Genomic DNA, 24,243 nt, shown 5'->3' with positions numbered 1-24,243 from the left:
TCAAACCCGGTTCTCCCAGATAAGAGTCCACACACTTAACCACTACACCAAACCGGCTCTCCATAGTTTCAAAAGTATGATGGGAGTATGGTTTTATTATGACCATTACAGTTCAAGAAGCATTTGAAGGTAGATGCTGAGCTGATATAATTTAGTACACCTTCCGGTGATGCCAGGGGGTGTGGCATATGCAAATGGTTATGCAAATAAGTTGTGCTAATGAGCTCCAGCACCTCTTTTTCTATGAAATGACTCTTTGGCCTGACCAAAGAGCAGCCAAGACACTTGGCTGGAGGTTTGTTTTAGTCTGTCATAGAATCTCAAATTCACTCCACTTTTGTGCTGCGCAGGCGCAGTATGGCTCTGTATGAAGAGCTGGCAGGAATTTTTTCAGACGAAGACAACCACATGACGAGCCGGCTGCTACTGATGAAGGTGAGAAATGGCATTTGTATTGATGGTGCACTGGTTCTTTACTCTTAAAACCTTATGAGAACAGTGCGTTCAGTGTTGTCTCTAAACACTCTCCACGAAGCCAAAAAGCCAAAGCCCATGGCCTGTAACTGCAAATAGTTTACTGAAAAAAATAGAATTACTACTGAAAAATCTCTTTAGAAGTACTTATACTGTGTCAAACCATGCACAAATAAAGCCGACTCGAGAACAAACACTTGTAACAAAAAAATGATCAATGCAAACTGTGATGGAACCGGCCCGATTCTGCCTTCAGACCCGGTCCCGTCAACTCCCTATTGAGTCGCCAACTCCTGGAGGGAGCTATTTCTTCTCTGGCCACTTGGGCTCGCTGCCACCACCTGCTCAGTCTAGGGGTTCAGATTGAGAGGAACAGGACTCCCAATCCCCCTCTCCAGTTATGAGGCCAGGCCTCAAGGTCCTCTGCCACCCTGTACTTGGGTATCACAGAAACCACAGCACTTCTTTGGGGAACCCCTGGAAGATTGGCACCTTATCCAACTGCATGCCTTCCCCCTTTCCCCAGGGCCCCCTTCATAAAGCAGTGTGGTCTAAGTGGTTGGGGATCTATGTGGTACAGAGTTTGACTGCCAGTATTCAAAACAGTAAAAATGTTTAATAAGAAGAGAAAGAAAAAAAATAAAAACAAAAACAGTGACATGTAAAAGTTTAGCACAGCACCTGAGCAGCAACCAGAAGGACAAATAATAGGTGGATTTAAGTGCAGCCTCTCATCCCTGGTGTAAACTCACCCTACCTTGTGAATTACTGCCTGGGGCCACTCCGCCAGGCAGGAGCCCACAGGCTGTCAACCTTTTTTCCTGAGTGCCAGCCGAGATCTGGCCTTTTCCCGCCTAACTCAAATAAATAAAACAAAAGAACTTCCTGCCCCTCTAGGAGGCTTTCCCCCTAGAGTTGCTGGTTTAACTCCAGAAGGGGGGAGGCAATGAGGGGAAGGCTAAAGAACTTCCTGCCCCTCTAGGAGGCTTTCTCCTTAGAGGCGCTGGTTTAACTCTGGAAGGGAGGAGGGGATGAAGGGAGGCTAGGCCAAAGCCTGCTTTAGTAGTTTAAAAGGGTGGCCATAATGTCTGAAGGCCAACCAGGGACACCTTTGGGGGGGGGAAGGTAGGGGTGTGTGCACGCGAAGCGCGCGCCGCCGGAAACAGGAAGTGACGTCACTTCCGGCGATGTCATGCCACCGCCGGAAACAGGAAGTGACATCACTTCCTGTGACATCATTTCCCCCGCACCGCCTGCCGGAAGCAGGAAGTGACATCACTTCCTGTGACATCATTTCCCCCCAAATGACATCATTTCCCCCAAATGCCACTGCCGGAAACAGGAAGTGACTTCACAGCACTTCCTGTGACGTCCCCAAAAATCCCCCAAATATCACCGCCGGAAACACCAAGATTATTTATAGAGAGGGAAAGGGGGAAATAAAGTTAAATAAAACTCTTTTTTTACTTTTTTCAAAGTGAGAAGACTAGAGAGAACGGGTTCCACGCTAAGAAGCCAGTGAGATTCCAGTGAGACTGTGCTGCATAATGCAGCCTATTTATTTTGTCCTGTTTGCTCTGTTGGCTCTATCTGCGCCACCTTCATCACTTTCGGGGTGTGGATCCCCCAGTGGGGTGGTCTCCCGACTCCCTCCGCCGGCTGTTTCTGATAGCCCTGCGCCCCCTCTTTCATTTTATATGTGTCCCGTGCGGGTGCCACCCTCCCGCCGGGAGATGCCGCAAAATGAACCCCCTTGAGGCTTATGGCGGCAGGGCTCGGGGGGAGCGAGCTAGACTGCTGTTCTTTTGAGGGGTTATAGAGTGTTTCGAGCCCGTCCCTGTGGCATCGGTCCCATCGTTGTGGGGCCCAGGGGGCCGACGCAGCGGCACGCCGAAGCAGCCTGTCACTAATAACACAGGTCGAGATGCAGGACAGGAACCCGGAAGTGACCGACAGGCTGCTTCAGCGTGCCGCTGCGCCGGCCCCCTGGGCCCCACAACGATGGGACCGATGCCACAGGGACGGGCTCGAAACACTCTATAACCCCTCAAAAGAACAGCAGTCTAGCTCGCTTCCCCCGAGCCCTGCCGCCATAAGCCTCAAGGGGGCTCATTTTGCGGCATCTCCCAGCGGGAGGGTGGCACCCTCACGGGACACATATCAAATGAAAGAGGGGGGCGCAGGGCTATCAGAAACAGCTGGCGGAGGGAGTTGGGAGACCACCCCACTGGGGGATCCACACCCCGAAAGTGATGAAGGTGGTGCAGATAGAGCCAACAGAGCAAACAGGACAAAATAAATAGGCTGCATTATGCAGCACAGTTGAGAAAGTGCCTTATCCCATATACTGATGAAGTAAATACAGGATCTGAGAACAAAATTGCACCAGAAGACACAAACACAAAGCTCCCTTACACTGAATCAGTGCTTGGGTCCACCAAAGTCAGTATTGTCTAGTCCAGTCACAAACACAAAGCTCCCTTACACTGAATCAGTGCTTGGGTCCACCAAAGTCAGTATTGTCTAGTCCAGTCACAAACACAAAGCTCCCTTACACTGAATCAGTGCTTGGGTCCACCAAAGTCAGTATTGTCTAGTCCAGTCACAAACACAAAGCTCCCTTACACTGAATCAGTGCTTGGGTCCACCAAAATCAGTATTGTCTACTCCAGGGGTGGCCAGAGGGAGGGAGGGAAGGAAGGAAGGAGGGAGGGAGGGAGGGAGGGGAGGAAGGAGGGAGGGAGGGAGGGAAGGAGGGAAGGAAGGAAGGAAGGAAGAAAGGAAGGAGGGAGGGAAGGAAGGAAGGAAGGAAGGAAGGAAGGAAGGAAGGAAGGAAGGGAGGAGGGAGGGAGGGAAGGAGGGAAGGAAGAAAGGAAGGAAGGGAGGAGGGAAGAAGGGAAGGAAGGAAGCAAGGAAGGAAGAAAGGAAGGAAGGAGGGCGGGAGGAAGGAGGGAGGGAAGGAAGAGAGGAGGGAGGGAGGGAAGGAAGAAAGGGAGGAGGGAGGGAAGGAGGGAAGGAAGAAAGGAAGGGAGGGAGGAGGGAGGGAGGGAGGGAAGGAAGGAAGGAAGGAAGAAGGAAGGAGGGAGGGAAGGAAGGGAGGAGGGAAGGATGGAAGGAAGGAATAAAGGAAGGAAGGAGGGAGGGAGGGAGGAAGGAGAGAGGGAGGGAGGGAAGGAAGGAAGGAGGGAAGGAGGGAGGAAGGAAGAAAGAAAGGAAGGAGGGAGGGAGGGAAGGAAGGGAGGAGGGAGGGAGGGAAGGAAGGAAGAAAGGAAGGAGGGAGGGAGGGAAGGAAGGAAGGAGGGAAGGAGGGAGGAAGGAAGGAAGAAAGGAAGGAGGGAGGGAGGAAGGAAGGAGGGAGGGAGGGAAGGAAGGGAGGAGGGAGGGAGGGAGGAAGGAGGGAAGGAAGAAAGGAAGGAGGGAGGAAGGAAGGGGGGAGGGAGGGAGGGAAGGAAGAAAGGAAGGAAGGAGGGAGGGAAGGAAGGAAGGCCGCCCCCTCCCGCCAGCCGCCCCCCCCCCAGCTTTCGGCCCCCTCCCTCCCTGCCAGGGCAGCTTACCTGCTTCCAGGGCGGCGGCAGCGGAGAGGCCGGCGGCGGCAGCAGAGAGGCCGGGGAGGTGTCGGAGAGGCCGGTGCTGGTCGCTGGAGGCCCTCCAGCGACCTCTCCAACGCTTCCCCGGCCTCCGCCACCGCCGCCGGGCCCCACGCGCGGGCGGGGAAGGCAGCGAGTGAGGGAGGGAGCGTCCCCATGCATGTGCAGAGGCCGCCACGATCGCCCTGCGCACGCGCAGGGACGCTCCCTCCCTCACTCGCCGCCTTCCCTGCCCGCGCGCGCGCGGCCCCCCGGCTCTCTGGCTGGCTAAACCGGGACCTCTAATGGTCCCGGTATAGCCAGCCCGGGAGCCGGGAATTGGTGGCCAGAACCGTGACTTTCCCGGGAGACCGGGACGGTCTGGCCACCCTAAGTTTAATGTTCCCTTCCAACGAAGCACCAACATTAACTAAGATGGCGTTCCTCCACACAAACACTTATATATTCAGTAACGGGCAGCTGCTTCAGCTTCTGTTGTTCACGTAGATCCAAATGACATTAAATGCTGTAGACTCTGTGCATCGTCTCAAAGTCCCAGAACGTCAAAACAAGTAATGCAACGGCACACCGGTAAAAAGCCGTTTCCCAGACGGCTTCCTCAGGCACATGCATATTGCGGAGACTAAATTACTCATGATGCATCACAGTTTACACATCGAGTCAAGCCAAAAATGCAGCAACACGAACCACATGTTTTGTAGGCTATAGAGAAAGGCATATAGTTTGCAGTTTGAAGAGAAAATGTTTGGCAGGCATCTGTTTGGTATGGTATTTTCCATTATTTGCCCTTTTCTTCCACCCTCAGGAAGCAACTTCTAAATATGCAACCGCTGACAAGAAGGAGAGCCGGCGGAGAAGTCGGAAGCGACGGCAAAAATTCAAAGATATGGTGGGTTCCAAACTTCATTCCTGAAGTAACCAATGTTACCTCACAGTTTTAGAACACACCTTGGCCCAGTGCAGACAATACTTGTGGATCCTGTTCCATAAGAAAAGCCACCTTCTGCTCAAAGGAAACGCTTCTGTTAGTGGAATGGATCCATGGGATCTAGCCGATAATATGATTAGCATTAGCCACAGTCCCTTGTCCTAAGCCTGGATCCATAACTTGATGTTTAGAAGCCCTGGCTCTACGGGAGAAACCCTGCGGGAAGGTGTAGGGGAAGGTCACCTCACAAGCAAGGCTATGGCCAACCTTCTGTGCCACATGAGTTGGCTGTATTTCCAGGCAGCACTTCAGAGAAATAGAGGCTTGATGATTTCTTGGTAACCAATGGATATATGTTGGCATGTTTCTGTCAAATCATACTGTTTGTTGTAGTGCTGAAGTGTGCGGACTCTTATCTGGGAGAACCGGGTTTGATTCCCCACTCCTCCACTTGCACCTGCTGGAACGGCCTTGGGTCAGCCATAGTTCTGGCAGAGGTTGTCCTTGAAAGGGCAGCTGCTGTGATAGCCTCTCCAGCCCCACCCACCTCACAGGGTGTCTGTTGTGGGGGAGGAAGGGAAAGGAGATTGTAGGGCGCTCTGAGACTCTGTCCTTGAAAGGGCAGCTGCTGTGAGAGCCCTCTCCAGCCCCACCCACCTCACAGGGTGCCTGTTTTGGGGGAGGAAGGGAAAGGAGATTGTAGGGCGCTCTGAGACTCTGTCCTTGAAAGGGCAGCTGCTGTGAGAGCCCTCTCCGCCCCACCCACCTCACAGGGTGTCTGTTGTGGGGGAGGGAGATAAAGGAGATTGTAGGCCGCTCTGAGACTCTGTCCTTGAAAGGGCAGCTGCTGTGAGAGCCCACTCCAGCCCCACCCACCTCACAGGGTGCCTGTTTTGGGGGAGGAAGGGAAAGGAGATTGTAGGGCGCTCTGAGACTCTGTCCTTGAAAGGGCAGCTGCTGTGAGAGCCCTCTCAGCCCCACCCACCTCACAGGGTGTCTGTTGTGGGGGAGGAAGGGAAAGGAGATTGTGAGCCGCTCTGAGACTCTGTCCTTGAAAGGGCAGCTGCTGTGAGAGCCCTCGCAGCCCCACCCACCTCACAGGATGTCTGTTGTGGGGGAGGAAGGGAAAGGAGATTGTAGGCCGCTCTGAGACTCTGTCCTTGAAAGGGCAGCTGCTGTGAGAGCCCACTCCAGCCCCACCCACCTCACAGGGTGCCTGTTTTGGGGGAGGAAGGGAAAGGAGATTGTAGGGCGCTCTGAGACTCTGTCCTTGAAAGGGCAGCTGCTGTGAGAGCCCTCTCAGCCCCACCCACCTCACAGGGTGTCTGTTGTGGGGGAGGAAGGGAAAGGAGATTGTGAGCCGCTCTGAGACTCTGTCCTTGAAAGGGCAGCTGCTGTGAGAGCCCTCTCAGCCCCACCCACCTCACAGGGTGTCAGTTGTTGGGGAGGAAGGTAAAGGAGGTTGTAGGCCATTCTGAGACTCTGTCCTTGAAAGGGCAGCTGCTGTGAGAGCCTCTCCAGCCCCACTCACCTCTCAGGGTGTCTGTTGTGGGGGAGGAAGGGAAAGGAGATCGTAGGCCGCTCTGAGATTCTGTCCTTGAAAGGGCAGCTGCTGTGAGAGCCTACTCCAGCCCCACCCACCTCACAGGGTGTCTGTTTGGGGGGAGGAAGGGAAAGGAGATTGTAGGGCGCTCTGAGACTCTGTCCTTGAAAGGGCAGCTGCTGTGAGAGCCCTCTCAGCCCCACCCACCTCACAGGGTGTCTGTTGTGGGGGAGGAAGGGAAAGGAGATTTTGAGCCGCTCTGAGACTCTGTCCTTGAAAGGGCAGCTGCTGTGAGAGCCCTCTCAGCCCCACCCACCTCACAGGGTGTCAGTTGTTGGGGAGGAAGGTAAAGGAGATTGTAGGCCATTCTGAGACTCTGTCCTTGAAAGGGCAGCTGCTGTGAGAGCCCTCTCAGCCCCACCCACCTCACAGGGTGTCTGTTGTGGGGGAGAAAGGTAAAGGAGATTGTAGGCCGCTCTGACACTGTCCTTGAAAGGGCAGCTGCTGTGAGAGCCCTCTCAGCCCCACCCACCTCACAGGGTGTCTGTTGTTGGGGAGGAAGGTAAAGGAGATTGTAGGCCGCTCTGACACTGTCCTTGAAAGGGCAGCTGCTGTGAGAGCCCTCTCAGCCCCATCCACCTCACAGGGTGTCTGTTGTGGGGGAGGAAGGTAAAGGAGATTGTAGGCCGTTCTGAGACTCTGTCCTTGAAAGGGCAGCTGCTGTGAGAGCCCTCTCCAGCCCCACCCACCTCACAGGGTGTCTGTTGTGGGGGAGGAAGGGAAAGGAGATTATAGGCTGCTCTGAGGCTCTGTCCTTGAAAGGGCAGCTGCTGTGAGAGCCCTCTCCAGCCCCACCCACCTCACAGGGTGTCTGTTGTGGGGGAGGAAGGTAAAGGAGATTGTGGGCCGCTCTGAGACTCTGTCCTTGAAAGGGCAGCTGCTGTGAGAGCCCTCTCCAGCCCCCACCCGCCTCACAGGGTGTCTGTTGTGGGGGAGGAAGGGAAAGGGGATTGTAGGCCGCTCTGAGACTCTGTCTTTGAAAGGGCAGCTGCTGTGAGAGCCCTCTCCAGCCCCACCCACCTCACAGGGTGTCTGTTGTGGGGGTGGGGAGGTAAAAGGAGATTGTGACCGCTCTGAGGCTCTGAGATTCAGAGTGGAGGGCGGGATATAAATCCAATATCGTCATTGTCATCACCATCATCACCACCACCACCACCACCTTCTTCTTCTTCTTCTATAAGGTGAATAAGAACGGATGTATTAAAACGGAAGAATGAACAGACCCCATCTTTTGGCAATAACTTAGCAGCGTAGTCCTGGGTGGGCAAAGTGCTGCCGGTTAAGTTAGTGGAGGGTGGGAGACTAATGTTTCAACATAATGAACACACCTAGATAAATACGTGACATGGTCTATCAAAGTGTCTGTCAGGTCTATCCAAGTCAGTATCATCTCCTCTGACAGGCAGAGGTTGTCCAGTCTCAGGTGGTGGTCTTTTACATCAGCTGGTACCTGATCCTTCTCACTGGAAATGCCAGGGGTTGAGTACTGAACCTTCTGCATGTAAAGCAAATGTTCTACCACTGAGCTATGGCCTCCTCCAGGAGATCCATCCTGGCTATGACCTTGCTTGCGAGTGAGGGGATGGAGAGGCAGGGAAGCTGCCCTAGTCATGGTTTGCTATATGCAGTGGCGATTCCTAACTCTCAGTTCTTCGATGCTTTCCGTCCCCTCATGAGGTAAATTTCTTTGCGCTTCAGAATCAGAGACTCCTTGAAACTCTGCCATTTCCCACCCAACTCTCGCATTCCAGCGTCAGGGTCGCTCTCGTTTTCTCTCTCTGTCAACTGCTCCTGTCCTGAGGCTGACGTCTGCTGCCGCCTCACCAGTTAATTTTACTATTCTGCTATCGGATGTTAACTTTGTGCCGCTTTGCATTCCAAACCCCACCAGCTATACGTGGCTCTGCTTACTGTACGTCATTCCTCGTCCGAAGAAGTGTGCATGCACATGAAAGCTTACGTGCTGAATAAAACTAAGTTGGTCTTAAAGGTGCAATCGACTCCTATTTTGTTCTACCACTTCAGGCCAACATGGCTGCCCACTTGGACCAGTCTTCCCCAGAGAAATAACTACAGCTGCTGTTAGGCAGTACAAGAAGGGAGACAGCCTCGTGGTCAGTATCAGCCTACTTATATGGGAAGCCTAGGTTAAAATCCAATATCTTCTTCTTCTTCAATACCAGTAGAACAAAGCGGGAGTCAAGTGTCACCTTTAAGACCAACCAGTTTTTATTTAGAACGTAAGCTTTCGTGTGCTCTACCAGCTCTGTATGGCTCTGCTCAGCTACGTTTGGCTTTGCTCACTGTGCTGGATTCCTCGCCTGATGAAGCGTGCTTAAGAGCACACGAAAGCTGACGTTCTAAATAAAAATTGGTTGGTCTTAAACATAAGAACATAAGAACATAAGAGAAGCCATGTTAGATCAGGCCAATGGCCCATCCAGTCCAACATTCTGTGTCACACAGCGGCCAAATATATATATATACACACACACACACACACACACTGTGGCTAATAGCCACTGATGGACCTCTGCTCCATATTTTTATCTAACCCCTTCTTGAAGGTGGCTATGCTTGTGGACGCCACCACCTCCGGTGGCAGTGAATTCCACATGTTAATCACCCTTTGGGTGAAGAAGTACTTCCTTTTATCCGTTTTAACGTGCCACTTGACTCCTGCTTTGTTCAGCTGCTTCAGACCAACACGGCTTGGCGCTATCTTTAATACCAGTAGTCCATGAAGTAGAACTTTTGCTCACAAGACTCCGCAGCTTAGAGAGAGTATCGCCAACAAGATGTCTGAGCTGTTTGCACTCTGTTCCTCTGCAGGGCGTGATCCAGGGCACCGTTCCTTATCTGGGGACTTTTCTGACGGACTTGACAATGCTCGACACAGCTCTGCAAGACTACACTGAGGTAGGACTCTACCTACTAGCAGGGGTCGTTTTGTAGAAAAACAGGTGGTGGAGTTCATCCAGGGATTGTTATGCAGCTGCGATACTATTCAATGGACACGGAGGTGGATCTCTCAGAAGGAGGAGGTGGAACTCTCAGAAAGGTTCAGGAGCTGTGCTCCTGTGAGCTCCCACTGAATCCGAGGCCTGCCTACTAGACAGGAGGTATTCTGAGCATAATTTGAATGGTGCCCTGGACTTCTGTTTTGTTTAGTGGCCATTGAGGTTGACTCAGCCTTCCATCCTTCTGAGGTCGGTAAAATGAGTACCCAGCTTGCTGGGGGGGGGGTGAGTGTAGATGACTGGGGAAGGCAATGGCAAACCACCCCGTAAAAAAAGTCTGCTGTGAAAACGTTGTGATGCGACGTCACCCCAGAGTCATAAACGACTGGTGCTTGCACAGGGGGACTACTTTTACCTTTTTAAAACCCAAACGAGGCTTTGATATAGTTTCTTTTGAAAGAACGCCTCCAAATATACTGCTTTCCCAAAAAGTACATGCTTCGTTTTTAACACTGTAGCAGAAGAGGGTTTTGATTCACGCTACCGGTGTTTAAATTGTAAACGAACAAGCATTGTCTGAAACTATCCAGCTTAGAAATATTTTGAGGGTACTTTTTCGGCAGAAACCTTTTGAAGTTCAGTGCCCTGACTTCATATCAAAAATGACCACGCAGTCCAGCCAGTTTAACATGGGACAATCTAAATGGGTGCTTTAATTTCCTTTGCAAGTACAAGGAGTTCTGAAGGAGGACTGGGATGGTGCCTTCTGTAGCGCCTGAACTGCCCCCCCTTATCTATAGAGATAAATATATTATAGATATAGATATTATAGATTATTATATTATAATAATAACTGGGAAATGACTGATTACGGGGAATGTTTATTATGTTATATTGTATTATATTGTTATAATATTACGGTAATTATAATAATAATAATTATTATTATTATTATCGGTCATGATTCAGTCATTCCCTAGTCATTATAATAATAATGACTGAATCATGACTAATAATAATAATAATAATATAATTACCAAAATGCAAATCAATATGAATTTTAGCTTCAAGAAGGGAAGGGTAGTTTTGAATAACCGTGTTCAAGAAGATGGATGTGAGAGCCAGTTTGGTGTAGTGGTTAAGTGTGCGGACTCTTATCTGGGAGAACCGAGTTTGATTCCCCACTCCTCCGCTTTCACCTGCTAGCATGGCCTTGGGTCAGCCATAGCTCTAGCAGAGGTTGTCCTTGAAAGGGCAGCTGCTGTGAGAACCCTCTCCAGCCCCACCCACCTCACAGGGTGTCTGTTGTGGGGGAGGAAGGTAAAGGAGATTGTAGGCCGCTCTGAGACTCTGTCCTTGAAAGGGCAGCTTCTGTGAGAGCCCTCACAGCCCCACCCACCTCACAGGGTGTCTGTTGTGGGGGAGGAAGGGAAAGGAGATTGTAGGCCGCTCTGTCCTTGAAAGGGCAGCTGCTCTGAGAGCCCTCTCCAGCCCCACCAACCTCACAGGGTGTCTGTTGTGGGGGAGGTAGGGAAAGGAGATTGTGGGCCTTTCTGAGACTCTTCGGAGTGGAGGGCGGGATATAAATCCAATATCTTCTTCTTCTATGAGAAAAATAAAAGGATGAATGAACTCTGTTCAGAGATGGTAGGTATGCTTCATAAAAATGTTCCGGTCCCAGTTATATGTGGTTCATTGAACAGTAATTTCAAAGCCTGGTAGGTGGCTTTGGAATTACTGAAATCCAGGGCTTTTTTTGGAGCAGGAACACACAGGATTGCAGTCCTGGCTGGCTTGGCATCAGGGGGTGTGACCTAATATGCAAATGAGCTTCTGCTGGGCTTTTTCTACCAAAAAAAGCTCTGCTGAAATTACTATCCACCTCTGAGTCTCTAAAACACAAATGCTGTGACTGTTTTGGGTGATTCAGGAAACCTGCAGGGACAGCTTATACCTCTAGCAGGTCTCGCGTGAATTCTTTAAGTAAGACAGTGGGGGCTGTTTGTTAGCCAGATTGCCCTGGAATGAGGTAGGGGCATTTATTTCGGTGGGCAAGAATGGCCTAAATTAGCAGGGTCAACAACCTTTGTATATCAGAGCGGGTCTTCCCAAACGCCCAAACCAAATAATGAGGAGATGGTAAACTGCAAATGGGTATTTATTGGAAAAATAGATCCAGAGGAGCAGCCATGTTGGTCTGAAGCAGTAGAACAAAGTCGGATTCAAGTAGCACCTTTTAGACCAACTAAGTTTTATTCAGAATGGAAGCTTTCGTGTGCTCGAAGCACACTGCATCAGACAGAAAGTTGTTTCAGCCCAGTTAACACTAACTAAGAAACACCAGGCCCCAACTCATGATGCTTTTAATCTGCTAAAAAACCCCATTTCCATGACTCTGCATACTAACTCACTGCCCACTTTCTCTATATTTAGGACTGCTTGCCATTCCTTACTAGTGTCCTGGCTGAGCCAGGAAGAATGTGATGTGATGGCCAGAACTCCCTTTGGAGTTCATTGGCTATCACATTTAAAGAGTCCACACCCCTTTTAAATGCCTTCTCTCCTTTGGAAATAATGAAGGATAGGGGCACCTTCTTTGGGGGCTCATAGAATTGGACCCCCTGGTCCAATCTTTTTTGTAACTTGGAGGGTATTTTGGGGGGAGGCACTGGATACTATGATGAAAATTTGGTGCCTCTATCTCAAACAAACAGCCTCCCCAGAGTCCCAGATAGTAGTGGATCAATTTTCCATTATACCCTACGGGAATCGATCTTCATAGGAAATCATGGAGTGCCCAGCAGACATTTCCCTCCCCCCACTCTTTCCGATGACCCTGAAGTGGGGGGAGGGCCTCCAAACCGGGGGATCCCCTGCCCCCACCTGGGGGACTGGCAACTCTACCAGCATCCAAAGTATCACAGCAGGAAGATGAGAGGTGACACTCATTCCATTCTTTGAGAACACATAAGAACATAAGAGAAGCCATGTTGGATCAGGCCAATGGCCCATCCAGTCCAACACTCTGTGTCACAGAAGAACATAAGAGAAGCCATGTTGGATCAGGCCAGTGGCCTATCCAGTCCAACACTCTGGGTCACATAAGAACATAAGAGAAGCCATGTTGGATCAGGCCAATGGCCCATCCAGTCCAACACTCTGTGTCACATAAGAACATAAGAGAAGCCATGTTGGATCAGGCCAACGGCCCATCAAGTCCAACACTCTGTGTCACATAAGAACATAAGAGAAGCCATGTTGGATCAGGCCAACGGCCCATCAAGTCCAACACTCTGTGTCACACAGTGGCAAAAAACTTTATATACACACATACACTGTGGCTAATAGCCACTGATGGACCTGTGCTCCATATTTTTATCTAATCTAAACACCTTTTGAATTTGCACCAGGCAATCCATTGGTACCATAGAATCCTAGAATCATAGAGTTGGAGGGACCCCCAGAGTCATCTAGTCCAACCTCCCGCACAATGCAGGAAAATCACAAATACCACCCCCTAAATTCACAGGATCCAAATTGCTGTTAGATGGCCATCTAGCCTCTGTTTAAAATCTCCCAGGAAGGAGAGCCCACCACCTCCCAAGGAAGCCTGTTCCACTGAGGAACCGCGATAAACTCACAAATCCCTCCCCCTAAATTCACAGGATCTTCATTGCTGTCAGATGGCCATCCAGCCTCTGTTGAAAATCCTCCAAGGAAGGAAAGCCCACCACCTCCCAAGGAGGAAGCCTGTTCCACTGAGGAACTGCTCTAAGGGTCAGGAAGTTCTTCCTAATGTTGAGCCGGAAACTCTTTTGATTTAATATCAACCCATTGGTTCTGGTCCTACCTTCCGGGGCCACAGAAAACAATTCCACACCATCTTCTATGACAGCGCTTCATGTACTTGAAGATGGTGATCCTATCACCTCTCAGCCGCCTCCTCTCCAGGCTAAACATCCCCAGCTCCTTCAACCTTTCTTCATAGGACTTGGTCTCCAGACCCCTCACCATCTTCGTTGCCCTCCTCTGGACCCGTTCCAGCTTGCCTATATCCTTCTTAAAATGTGGTGCCCAAAACTGAACACAGTACTCCAGGTGAGGTCTTACCAGAGCAGAGTAAAGCGATACCATCACTTCACGTGATCTGGATGCTATACTTCTGTTGATGCAGCCCAAAATTGCATTTTCCTTTTACTGTTAAAAGTCAGGATGTCTCTTGAAAGATACAAAATGAGGGATTTCGATTTTTATGAATGCTGTTGTTGAAATCCGTCCTGAAAGAGTCATCCTTTCAACAGGTCCAGAGAAGTTCTGTCCCTGATCATTGTTTCGAATGGAAGCACTTTTGCGTGCCCTCTTAAAGTTATAGAACCGCAATTGTATAAAGATATGGATTTTGAAACGAGTTTCTACACTCTTTATTTCTTACAGGGAGGGCTAATAAACTTTGAAAAGAGAAGAAGGGTAAGCTTGTGGCCCCCAGCCCCTGGATTCAATTGGCGTGTTAATGTTTCACTGTTCATACTTTTAAGGAATTAGTAGCTTGGCTTTAGAGCAGGGGTGTCAAACACACAGTTCAGGGGCCGAATGGAGAAAACAGAGTTTTTGCTCTCTAGCTGCTCTGCGATTGAGCAAGCCTGGCAAAGCAAGCTGTGATGAAGCAAGAGAGGGAGAAGGAAGCAGATGATAACCAATTGCTCGGGGGCTTGATAGGAGCCCCCCAGGGGGCCTGATTCAGCCCACGGACCACGTGGTTGACACCCCTGTTCTAGAGGCTACTCTTCTTATCCTTCTTGCTTCCTGCACACAGCAGATCTTGTATATTCTGACATCCTTGAATGCAGTCCTGGTGGCCTGGGGCTTCTCCCCCCAAGAGCCTAGTGGGGCCATTACAGCTGGAAGTCCAGGATCCAGGCACATGGGCTCTGCAGAAGTGGGTGGGAGGGGAAGGGATAAGACAGGCATTGGGGTGCATACATAACAATATAAAGATCAGTTACTTGACTGCACCACAGCATGCTTAGCAGTTTTGACTGACAACTTAGAGCAAAGCCTTTTTTATCTGTGGATAATTCCCGTAATAAGTGGCTCTCTGTAAGTCGTCTTCCGTGAGGATTTTCTAGGGCGCAGCTGGTGCTTTTGGAAACTTCGGGTTAGGGAAGGGGGAATGTTCTGAAACTAAAAGGTCTGTAGATTGCCCTGTTGCATTACTGCCTGCTAGTGGGGGAGACAAATGGTCAGGGCAGGGAATGCCTGTCTGGGCCATTAATTGGGTGGGAATGGTGGGTTCTAAGCCCCATTCCGAACTGGGCGACGTGCAGGTACACGGTTGCAGGCGAATCTGCGGTGCACTTTTTAACATCTGTCTGACCCTTTTTCTGGGAGCAAATCTATAACATGGTGGGTTCAATGCAATGAAGAGGTGAGGTGGTCGTGATCATAGCTCTATTTAGTTAGCTTAGCACTCTAAGACTGGCTATGGGGCCAGCAGGGTCAACTATATTGGACCAATCAAACCAGCAGGGCCCCGTGATTGGACCAGGGCAGCAGGGATTTGGCTCCTACTGCCCATTGTCCCCGAGTCCCCGGGAGTTTGACGACCTCCTCGTAAGTCTTTGCTGTGACTTTCGCCGGGGCAGTGAGACCCTTGGCGATCTCAAACGTGGCATCACCGCAGATGCTAAGGAGCACGTCTCGCTTCCTGCTGTCGACTGTGATTGCATTTGCCCATAGGTAGCAGTCGATGCGCTCCGCGTAGGTCTCCCACTTCTCAGGGAAGGTGGGGTCAAACTCTGCCATGTGGCCAGCCGTCGAGCTCGGGGTCGCCATGGCGACAGCAGCGGGCACTCCTGCCTCTCTAGGCTGGGTGGCTTCTTCTCCGGCCGGGTCAGTGGTTCCCGGATGGTGGGGACTGACTGTGCGGAGCTGATTAGAATCCCACCTTCGTCGCCAGTGTAATATACTGGGTCCGATGCATTTGTTGATCTCACAGAACTGCTTTATTGGTGACTACATACTACAAAGACAACATGGCAGACCCCGCTTATATACATTCCCAATAACGCCCTCCCTAGTTCATATCAAATCATGGAGGTCAAGATACGCTAGGGCTGCCAAGCCCCCAGTCCGGGCGGGGAATCCTCCGCCCAGGAGGTTTGCAACCTGCCACATTGGGCCGGCGAGGGGAACCTCCCCCTGTGTCGCTGGCGCGATGACGTCACCAAGAAGTGACGTCATTAAAATGGCACGCAGGCCACTCTAGGCGTTTCCAGGAAAACTCTACGGTTTTTCTGGATGCTCTAGCCATTTGGGAGGTAAGACTCTATGGTAGAATAGGTACATAGAGTTTTAACCTGCCAAATAGCTAGAGCGTCTGGGAAAACCATAGAGTTTTATCTCCCAAACCATAGAGTTTCCCCGGAAGCGGCCCTCGTGCACACCACCATTTTGATGACATCACTTCTGGGTGACGTCATTTCGTCCGCCGGGACTTGCAGAAGACTTGGCAACCCTAAGCTTCGCGCCATAACCACTCATTGGTTGTTGTACAGAGTTCAAATCATCCGAGTTGTTAGGCAGACCTGAAGTCTTCCAGATGCCTGCGAAATTGCTACGGAGCAGTACATTCAGTGCAGTTACTTCATGTTGCCGACCAACTCAGTACATTACAGGCCCCAGTGAGCCAGGCAAGAACACCATACATTACCCACCTTTCAGTTCACATATACAACAAAATCTGTATTTGATTTGTTTCCTAATGGAAGTTCTTTTATTTCCTTTCTCAGGAGTTCGAAATACTTGCTACGATCAAGCTTCTTCAATGCTCCTGCAACGGCACCTGGGTCTGTCCAGACCCCAGATTTATTAGTTGGTTTAAGGGCCTGGAGAAACTGACAGAAAAGGAGAGGTAAAGCTGTTCTACAGTGGGGGTAGATATATTTTCCCCCAAAACACAGTCAGAAATTAAAAAGGTAGTCCCCTGTGCAAGCACCAGTCGTTTTCGACTCTGGGGTGACATCGCTTCACCTGTTAATTCAGATAATGGAGGAGGGGAGAATGTATACAGGATTCACTGGCAAAAGCACATGGAGTACAGTAATATCCACACGTGGCATTTCTAGGGTTGCCGAGTCCAAATTCAAGAAATATCTGGGGACTTTGGGGGTGGAGCCAGGAGATATTAGGGGTGGAGCCAGGAAGAAGGGTGTGACAAGCATCATTGAACTCCAAAGGGAGTTCTGTCCATCACATTTAAACAGACTCCACTCCATTTAAATGCCTTCCCTCCGCTGGAAACCATGAAGGAGAGGGGCACCTTCTTTGGGGGGGCTCATAGAATTGAACCCTTTTGAAACTTGGAGGACGTTGGATGCTATGCGAAAAATTTGGTGCTTCTACCTCAAAAAAAAAAACAGCCCCCCTCCGAGCCCTAGATACCTACGAATCAAATTCTCCATTATACCTTATTGGAATCGGTCTCTATAGGGAATAACGGAGTGCCCAGCAGATATTTTGCTCCACCTCCTCCACCTGATGACCCTGAAGCAGAGGGAGGGCCTGCAAACCGGGGGATCCCCTGCCCTCACCTGGGGATTAAAAAATCAAAGGTATATAACCCACCGTGAAAACCAGCTTCTATTATTAAATTATACAAGGTCAACAAAACTAAACACAAATTCCACCATCATAAATTACAAAACAACCATAACTTTTAGTCCTTAATAGAAAAGGAAGCAATAGCACCAAGAGTCTTTCTTTTCATCCTATGGTAAAACTTCCCATCTCATTCCATGAAATCCTGGTGTAGTACTCCAGATGTTTAATGTCTGCCCAAAGATGCAGCCAATAATCCAAGTTTCCAAGGACAAGGTCGTACGGAACCCTCGTTTCGCGTGAGCTCCTTCAAGCTGCAACAATCCTCTTAGCAATTTCTCTTAAGTGTTAGGCCAAACAGCCAGCATATTTGAAGGAATACCTACGAGGGATTGGCAACCCTAGGTGTTTCAGCAATCAGATGTACGCTTATAAGAGCCATTCTGGTTCTTACGTGTTTGCTCTTGTATCTGTGTTGTATACACATTTCCATCGCATACACCCCACAAACATACTTATAGTTCAGTTCAGTTCAGACCTTTATTGGCATAAGAGCAACAACGATTCACAATCAAAAGTAGGTACAAAGGCCTGAAATATAGTAAGAACGATGCATAAACAATCAATTAAAATAGCAGCCAATAATACTAATCAAGAGTAGACACCCAGCAATTAAAATACAGTAGTATGCCTGAATTTAATCTGATAGGCTTCTACTAAGAAGTTTGCAACACATGTAGTAATATGGGGATTAACATCTTCTAAAAAGGTAGGATAGAATTTTCCTTTTAGGAAACACATTGTGTTGGAGATATTCAGCTAAAAATTGTCTACGTTGTGAGGCCAGGAGAGGACATTCTAAAATAATATGGGATGCAGAATCGAGGACTCCTAATTCACATGGGCATAAGCTGTTTTGGAGAGGTATCTGTCTGAACCTGCCATAGAGAACTGTTGATGGGAGTTTAAAGTGGCAACATTGCAGAGTTTTATTTTTCCGTAGCTATAAGAATCCTGGAGCTTTATGATGTCTTTGTGAATTTATACATTGGGAGCAAAATTTATGCTTTGGGAGCCGGCAGGTTATGGGAGAGATGCTTGTGCAGCGTTTTCCTAAATCTGTCCCCCCCCCCCCCCGCAGTTCCTCCTCTCCAGTTCCGACTGCAAAGGTGTCTCCAAGCTGTTCTTTCCCCCCTCCCTCCCTTTTGGCATTTAGGAAGCCATTTTGTCTGAAGGCTGGCTTCTAACATCATTTTGTCAAATCCAAGATTATCCACAGAGAAGGTTACCAGCTAATCATTTCTAACCCTTAGGAAGCAACTGGCTGAATTCAGGAAGGTCACCGGGTCTAATAAAATACTATCCTTGTGGCAGATAGGTGTGGGACAGAGTAAGATTGAGAGTTTTACTCCTCCCTAAAGGAGACCCAGAAGGGACTAAGGGCCATGGCTCAGTGATACAGCATTTGCTTTATCTGAGCAAGTCCCTGGTTCAGCTCCCCATTTCTCCAGTGATTCTGTGTACTGCAAGATAATGACTTTATCATATTTATGTGCAACCTTGCACTAGAACCTGGGCTTTTTTTGAGCAGGAATGCACAGGGACGCAGTTCCGGCTGGCTTGGGGTCAGGGGATGTGATCTAATATGCAAATAAGTTCCTGCTGGGCTTTCTTCTACAAAAAAAGCCCTAAGTGAAACAATGGTGCCACCAGGGGTGTGTGGCCTAATATGCAAATAAGTTCCTGCTGAGCTTTTTCTACAGAAAGAGCCCTGACTAGAACGAACGCTGAAGCGAGAGCCAGTTCGGCGTAGTGATTAAGAGTGGCCAACCCTAACACTGATTTGATTCCCCACTCCTCCACATGCAGCTGCCAGGTGACCTTGGGCCAGTCACAGTTCTCTCGGAGCTGTTCTCTCAAAGAGCAATTCTCAGAGAGCTCTCTCAGCCCCACCTACCTCACGAGGTGTCTGTTGTGGGGCAGGGTATAAATCCGATCTCTTCCTCCTCCTCTTCTTCTTCTATAACGGGTGTGTGTGTGTGGACTCTGTACTAGTTCAATGCTTTCCCACGCCCTAAGAGAATCAATTGCATTCTTACACAGGTCATATAGTAGTTACAAACTTTGCCTAGCATCACAACCTGGAATGTCGCCTTTCTAGGAATAGGACTAGCATACTGCTAGAAAGCTCTCCCTTGGTGGAAACATATGAACATGAACATATGAAGCTGCCTTCTACTGAATCAGACCCTTGGTCCATCAAAATCAGTATTGTCTTCTCAGACTGGCAGCGGCTCTCCAGGGTCTCAAGCTGAGGTTTTTCATGCCTCTTTGCCTGGACCCATTTTAGTTGGAGATGCCGGGGATTGAACCTGGGACCTTCTGCTTACCAAGCAGATGCTCTACCATTGAGCCACCGTCCCTCCCCGTCCTTCTTATGTTTCCAACTATAGGGTGATGTTGCATCATGACATTTTCTTGGTTGACTTTTTACTGGGTGGTTTGCCATTGCCTTCCCCAGTCCTCTACACTTTCCCCCCAGCAAGCTGGGTCCTCATTTCACCAACCTCGGAAGGATGGAAGGCACATGGTTTCCAGACAGAGACGTGAAAAACCTCAGCTTGGGACCCTGGAGAGCCACTGCCAGTCTGAGTAGACAATACTTACTTTGAACATATGAAGCTGCCTTATACTGAATCAGACCCTTGGTCCATCAAAGTCAGTATTGTCTTCTCAGACTGGCAGTGGCTCTCCAGGCTCTCAAGCTGAGGTTTTTCACACCTATTTGCCTGGACCCTCTTTTGGAGATGCCAGGGATTGAACCTGGGACCTTCTGCTTCCCAAGCAGATGCTCTACCACTGAGCCACTGTCCCTCCCCTGACTGGCAGCGGTCTCAAGCTGAGGTTTTTCATGCCTATTTGCCCGGACCCTTTTTAGTTGGAGATGCCAGGGATTGAACCTGGGACCTTCTGCTTCCCAAGCAGATGCTCTACCACTGAGTTTTGTACTTGGATACCACCCAGTTTTGTACTTGGATAGGAGGCCACCGATGAAGTCCAGAGTTGCTATGCAGAGGTAAGTGGTGGAAAATCACCTCTGTGCACCTCTTCTCCTGACCTGGATGGCCCACTGTAGGATGAAACACTGTAGAATGAAAGAAATGGGGGGGGGGAGGGGGGAAGTCTTCTGTTACAAAACTTGTTTGGAAAAAATTTCCTGCCCTTTCCATTATTTCCTGACCCTCTCCTCTTCTCTTTTGAATGAATGTAGTTTGAGCTCACTAAAGCAGACAGACAGGCGCCAGAACTGCAAATTCTGACAAATGTTTTCATTATTGTCATGTCAGTAACAAATGGACACTTTCAGTTTTGATAATAAACGAGTGCATATCCTTGGGTGGGGGTGGGGGAGACATTGCAACACAACTGCCTTTTTTAGTGAGCTAAATGGCTTCAGATTAATAACTATTAATAATATAAGGTTTTTATTAAAGATTTCGGTCTGAATATGTTGACTTCATTCATATTTTTGGTTACGTTATAGAACTTTGCGGAGGGAGAGACTAAATTTAATCAATAAAATGTGTTAAATGCCCCCAAAGTATCCTTTTTAAAATTTATTTATTTATCTGGGATTTATATCCCGCCCTTCCCACCGAGTGGCTCAGGGCAGCTTACAACATATGTAAAACTAACATAAAAATAAATTACACTTTAAAATTAACATTTCATATTAAATAATTAAAATCCAACATTTGTTATAAATATACATATCGTTAAAAATCAGACATAAATCCTGGCTTTATAACTAAAACATTTGGTTAAAAAACAGACTTAATATATTCCAACTTCAGATAAGGGGCCGGAAGCACATCCAGGTTTTTTTTAGCAGAAATATGTATTATTGCCCTGATGGCAAAATTGACTTGTATAGCAAGTTATTCAGGCATTCATAGGCTTCCCAATCCCCAGGTCCCAGAGATGGATCCCCAGGTTTTACAGGCTTTCCCCCTCCCCCAGCCAGCTGGCCGGTGGAGGAAGCCCCGCCCCCACAGCTATCATGCACCTCCATAAACTATTCCCATAGGGAATGATGGGGAATTGATCCGCGGGTATCGGGGGCTCTGGGGGAGCTGTTTCTTGAGATAGAGGCACCAAATTTTCAGTATAGCATCTAGTGCCTCTCCCCAAAATACCTCCCAAGTTTCAAAAAGATTGGACCAGAGGGTCCTATTCTATGAGCCCCAAAAGAAGGTGCCCCTATCCTTCATTATTTCCTATGGAAGGAAGGCATTTAAAAAGATGTGCAGTCCCTTTAAATGTGATGGCCAGAATTCCGTTGGAGTTCAATTCTGCTGCCACACCCTTGCTCTTGGCTCCGCCCCAATGTCACCTGGCTCCACCCCCCAAAGTCTCCTGGCTCCACCCCCAAAGTCCCCAGATATTTCTTGAATTGGACTTGGCGACCCTAGGCATTCAGATGGATGAAAGTGTTGCAGATAGCCTTTCAGGATGTCCTACAGGTATGACTTTCAAGGCACCATTTGCTTTTATGTTTTTCCCATGCTGTAATGAATTCTTGTACAGTGATAGAACAGGGGTGGTTACAGACCGGCACTTTGGGCCGACTCAGAGATGGCTCTGAAATCGACCCCAGAAATCCTTCCACACGCAAACGCCTGCCACCCGTCCCCGTCCTGCACACATCCTGTCCTCCGCAAGCTGGCTCGAAAAGCTACCTCTTCCTAAGTGGTAGCAAATTTCTGAGCCAACAGCCAGTTGCCAAGTCAGCGTCTGGAAGCGGCAGGGCGCATGCAAGGTGATTTGACTGTATGAAAGTGCCAAGCCGCCCAAGCCGCTTCCCCCCCCCCTTAAAAACTGTCGGGAGCTCTTGAGTGCTTAACTTCTTGGGGGAAGAAAGGCTCTGGGGGGCTGTTTTGGGGGGTAGAGGCACCAAATTTTCTGTATAGCATCTAGTGCCTCTCCCCAAAATACCCCCCAAGTTTCAAAAAGATTGGACCAGGGGGTCCAGTTCTATGATCCCCAAAAGAAGGTGCCCCTATCCTTCATTATTTCCTATGGAAGGAAGGAATTGAAAAAGGTCCCTTTAAATGTGATGGCCAGAACTCCCTTTGGAGTTCAATTATGCTTGTCACAGCCTTGATCTTGGCTCCACCCCAGTGTCTCCTGGCTCCACCCCCAAAGTCCCCAGATATTTCTTGAATTGGACTTGGCAACCCTATCGGCTTCAGAGGTGCCTCCGCATCTAGATGCACCAGGTTGCCTGGCCAAAGAGAGCGTGTGGAGGCTTCCGGACAGCTCTTTTTGGGCCAGCCCAGTTCGGGACGCCTCCCAACCACCCCAAACCGTCCATCTGTTATCACCTTAGTTCATCATCATCATCATCATAGACCTTTATTGCCAGGAGAGCCAGTTTGGTGTAGTGGTTAAGTGAGCGGACTCTTATCTGGGAGAACCGGGTTTGGTTCCCCACTCCTCCACTTGCACCTGCTGGAATGGCCTTGGGTCAGCCATAGCTCTCTTATCTGGGAGAACCGGGTTGGATTCCCCACTCCTCCACTTGCACCTGCTGGAATGGCCTTGGGTCAGCCAGAGCTCTCGCAGGAGTTGTCCTTTAAAGGGCAGCTGCTGTGAGAGCCCTCTCAGCCCCACCCACCTCACAGGGTGTCTGTTGTGGGGGAGGAAGATAAAGGAGATTGTAGGCTGTTCTGAGACTCTGTCCTTGAAAGGGCAGCTGCTGTGAGAGCCCTCTCCAGCCCCACCCACCTCACAGGGTGTCTGTTGTGGGGGAGGAAGGGAAAGGAGATTGTGAGCCGCTCTGAGACTCTTTGGAGTGGAGGGCGGGATATAAATCCAATATCTTCTTCTTCTTCTTCATTAATATAAGAATACAGTATACTTTAAAACCGGCAGTGACACTATAGAGTATAATAAAAATTATATAATATAAAACCAGCAAAAGTTAAATGACACAAAATAGCTGTGGGCTATGCATGAGTAAAAGCTTCTCTGATTCGGATCGCAACCTGTAAAAAACAAGCAACGTGAGTAGTGACAAAGTTGTGTTTCCCGTGGAGTAAAAAGCGAACCTTGGCATTGTCAGAAAGGCCTTGATGGTCAGAGAGCAGAGCATCTAGGTATTTTGCTCGTGGGCTGCTATAGAAAGGGCAGTCCAGAAGAACATGAGGGACCGTTTCGATGACTCCTTGGCTACAAGGGCATCGTCTAAGATTGCGGGGGATTCTGTGGTATCTTCCGGAGAGGGTGGCCGATGGTAGTGCATTAAATCTAGCCTTAGTTGTGCTATAACAACAAAAAAAAAAACTCCTGAAAGGATTAAGTACAAATAATTCCATGCAGGTAAAATATAAACCTCTATTTCTGCGATCTGCCTCAAGTAATTTTGGAAAAAAAACAACATTCGTAACGGCCCTTTAGTTTTTAACAGTTCCTTCAACTGGAAGCCACTATCCTTTACAGCTGTCACCCAAAACGTTCTTCTTTCCTCAGGTTGCTGTATTTTTCTTGCGTGGTAGCAGAATGGTATTGAGCTTTGACCACAAGGTGGCCTTTCTTTTACAGTTACGCCCTGTCCTGCGAGGCCGAAACACCTGCCAGCAGAAGAAACCAACCGGCCAAACCTCTTCGGCGGCTGAGTCCGTGAGTGTCCTCTGTGTGTGTGTGTGGGGGGTGGCTTTTAGGTGAACTGGCAGGAGGGCTTTCTCCCAAAGCGTGGAAGGAGCAGCCGCGCTCCAGAGAGAAAATTTATTTCCCCGCTGAAACAGAACTTCTCCTGAAGAGAGCTTTGTGCATACAGTTAAAATTCACCGTTCTCCCTGTAAACGATGGATCACCTCAGCTCCTGCTGCAAACAGGTCCCTCACAATACTCCCTCTAAGCTACGGAGTCTTGGGAGCTACTGGACTTCAAGTTGTGAGCCATTGCATAAATTAGCTTGCTCTAGGGTTGCCAATCTCTAGTTGGGGACAAGGGATCCCCCAGTCTGGAGGCCGTCCCTGCGCTTCAGGGTCATCAGTAGGGTTGCCAATCCCCAGGTGGGGGCAGGGATCCCCC

At 49.2% G+C, this 24,243-nt stretch overlaps 1 protein-coding gene across 1 annotated transcript in view; it reads left to right on the top strand.

Annotated features, from left to right (window-relative positions):
* Positions 1–23,833, top strand: part of LOC132588612 (ral guanine nucleotide dissociation stimulator-like 1) — a 72,353-nt gene extending 48,520 nt beyond the window's left edge. Inside the window, exons 14-19 of the mRNA XM_060261043.1 lie at positions 351–435; positions 4,867–4,950; positions 9,425–9,511; positions 13,987–14,019; positions 16,341–16,462; positions 23,752–23,833. Coding sequence (XP_060117026.1) covers positions 351–435; positions 4,867–4,950; positions 9,425–9,511; positions 13,987–14,019; positions 16,341–16,462; positions 23,752–23,833 — 493 coding nt within the window. The remainder of the gene's footprint in view (positions 1–350; positions 436–4,866; positions 4,951–9,424; positions 9,512–13,986; positions 14,020–16,340; positions 16,463–23,751) is intronic.
* The last annotated feature ends 410 nt before the right edge of the window (positions 23,834–24,243 follow it).

Source organism: Heteronotia binoei, chromosome 20 (assembly GCF_032191835.1).
Source record: "Heteronotia binoei isolate CCM8104 ecotype False Entrance Well chromosome 20, APGP_CSIRO_Hbin_v1, whole genome shotgun sequence".
In the NCBI taxonomy this organism is placed as follows: Eukaryota; Metazoa; Chordata; class Lepidosauria; order Squamata; family Gekkonidae; genus Heteronotia; species Heteronotia binoei.
Note: the sequence above shows the minus strand (reverse complement) of the source record. Positions and strands in the feature narration are given on the sequence as shown.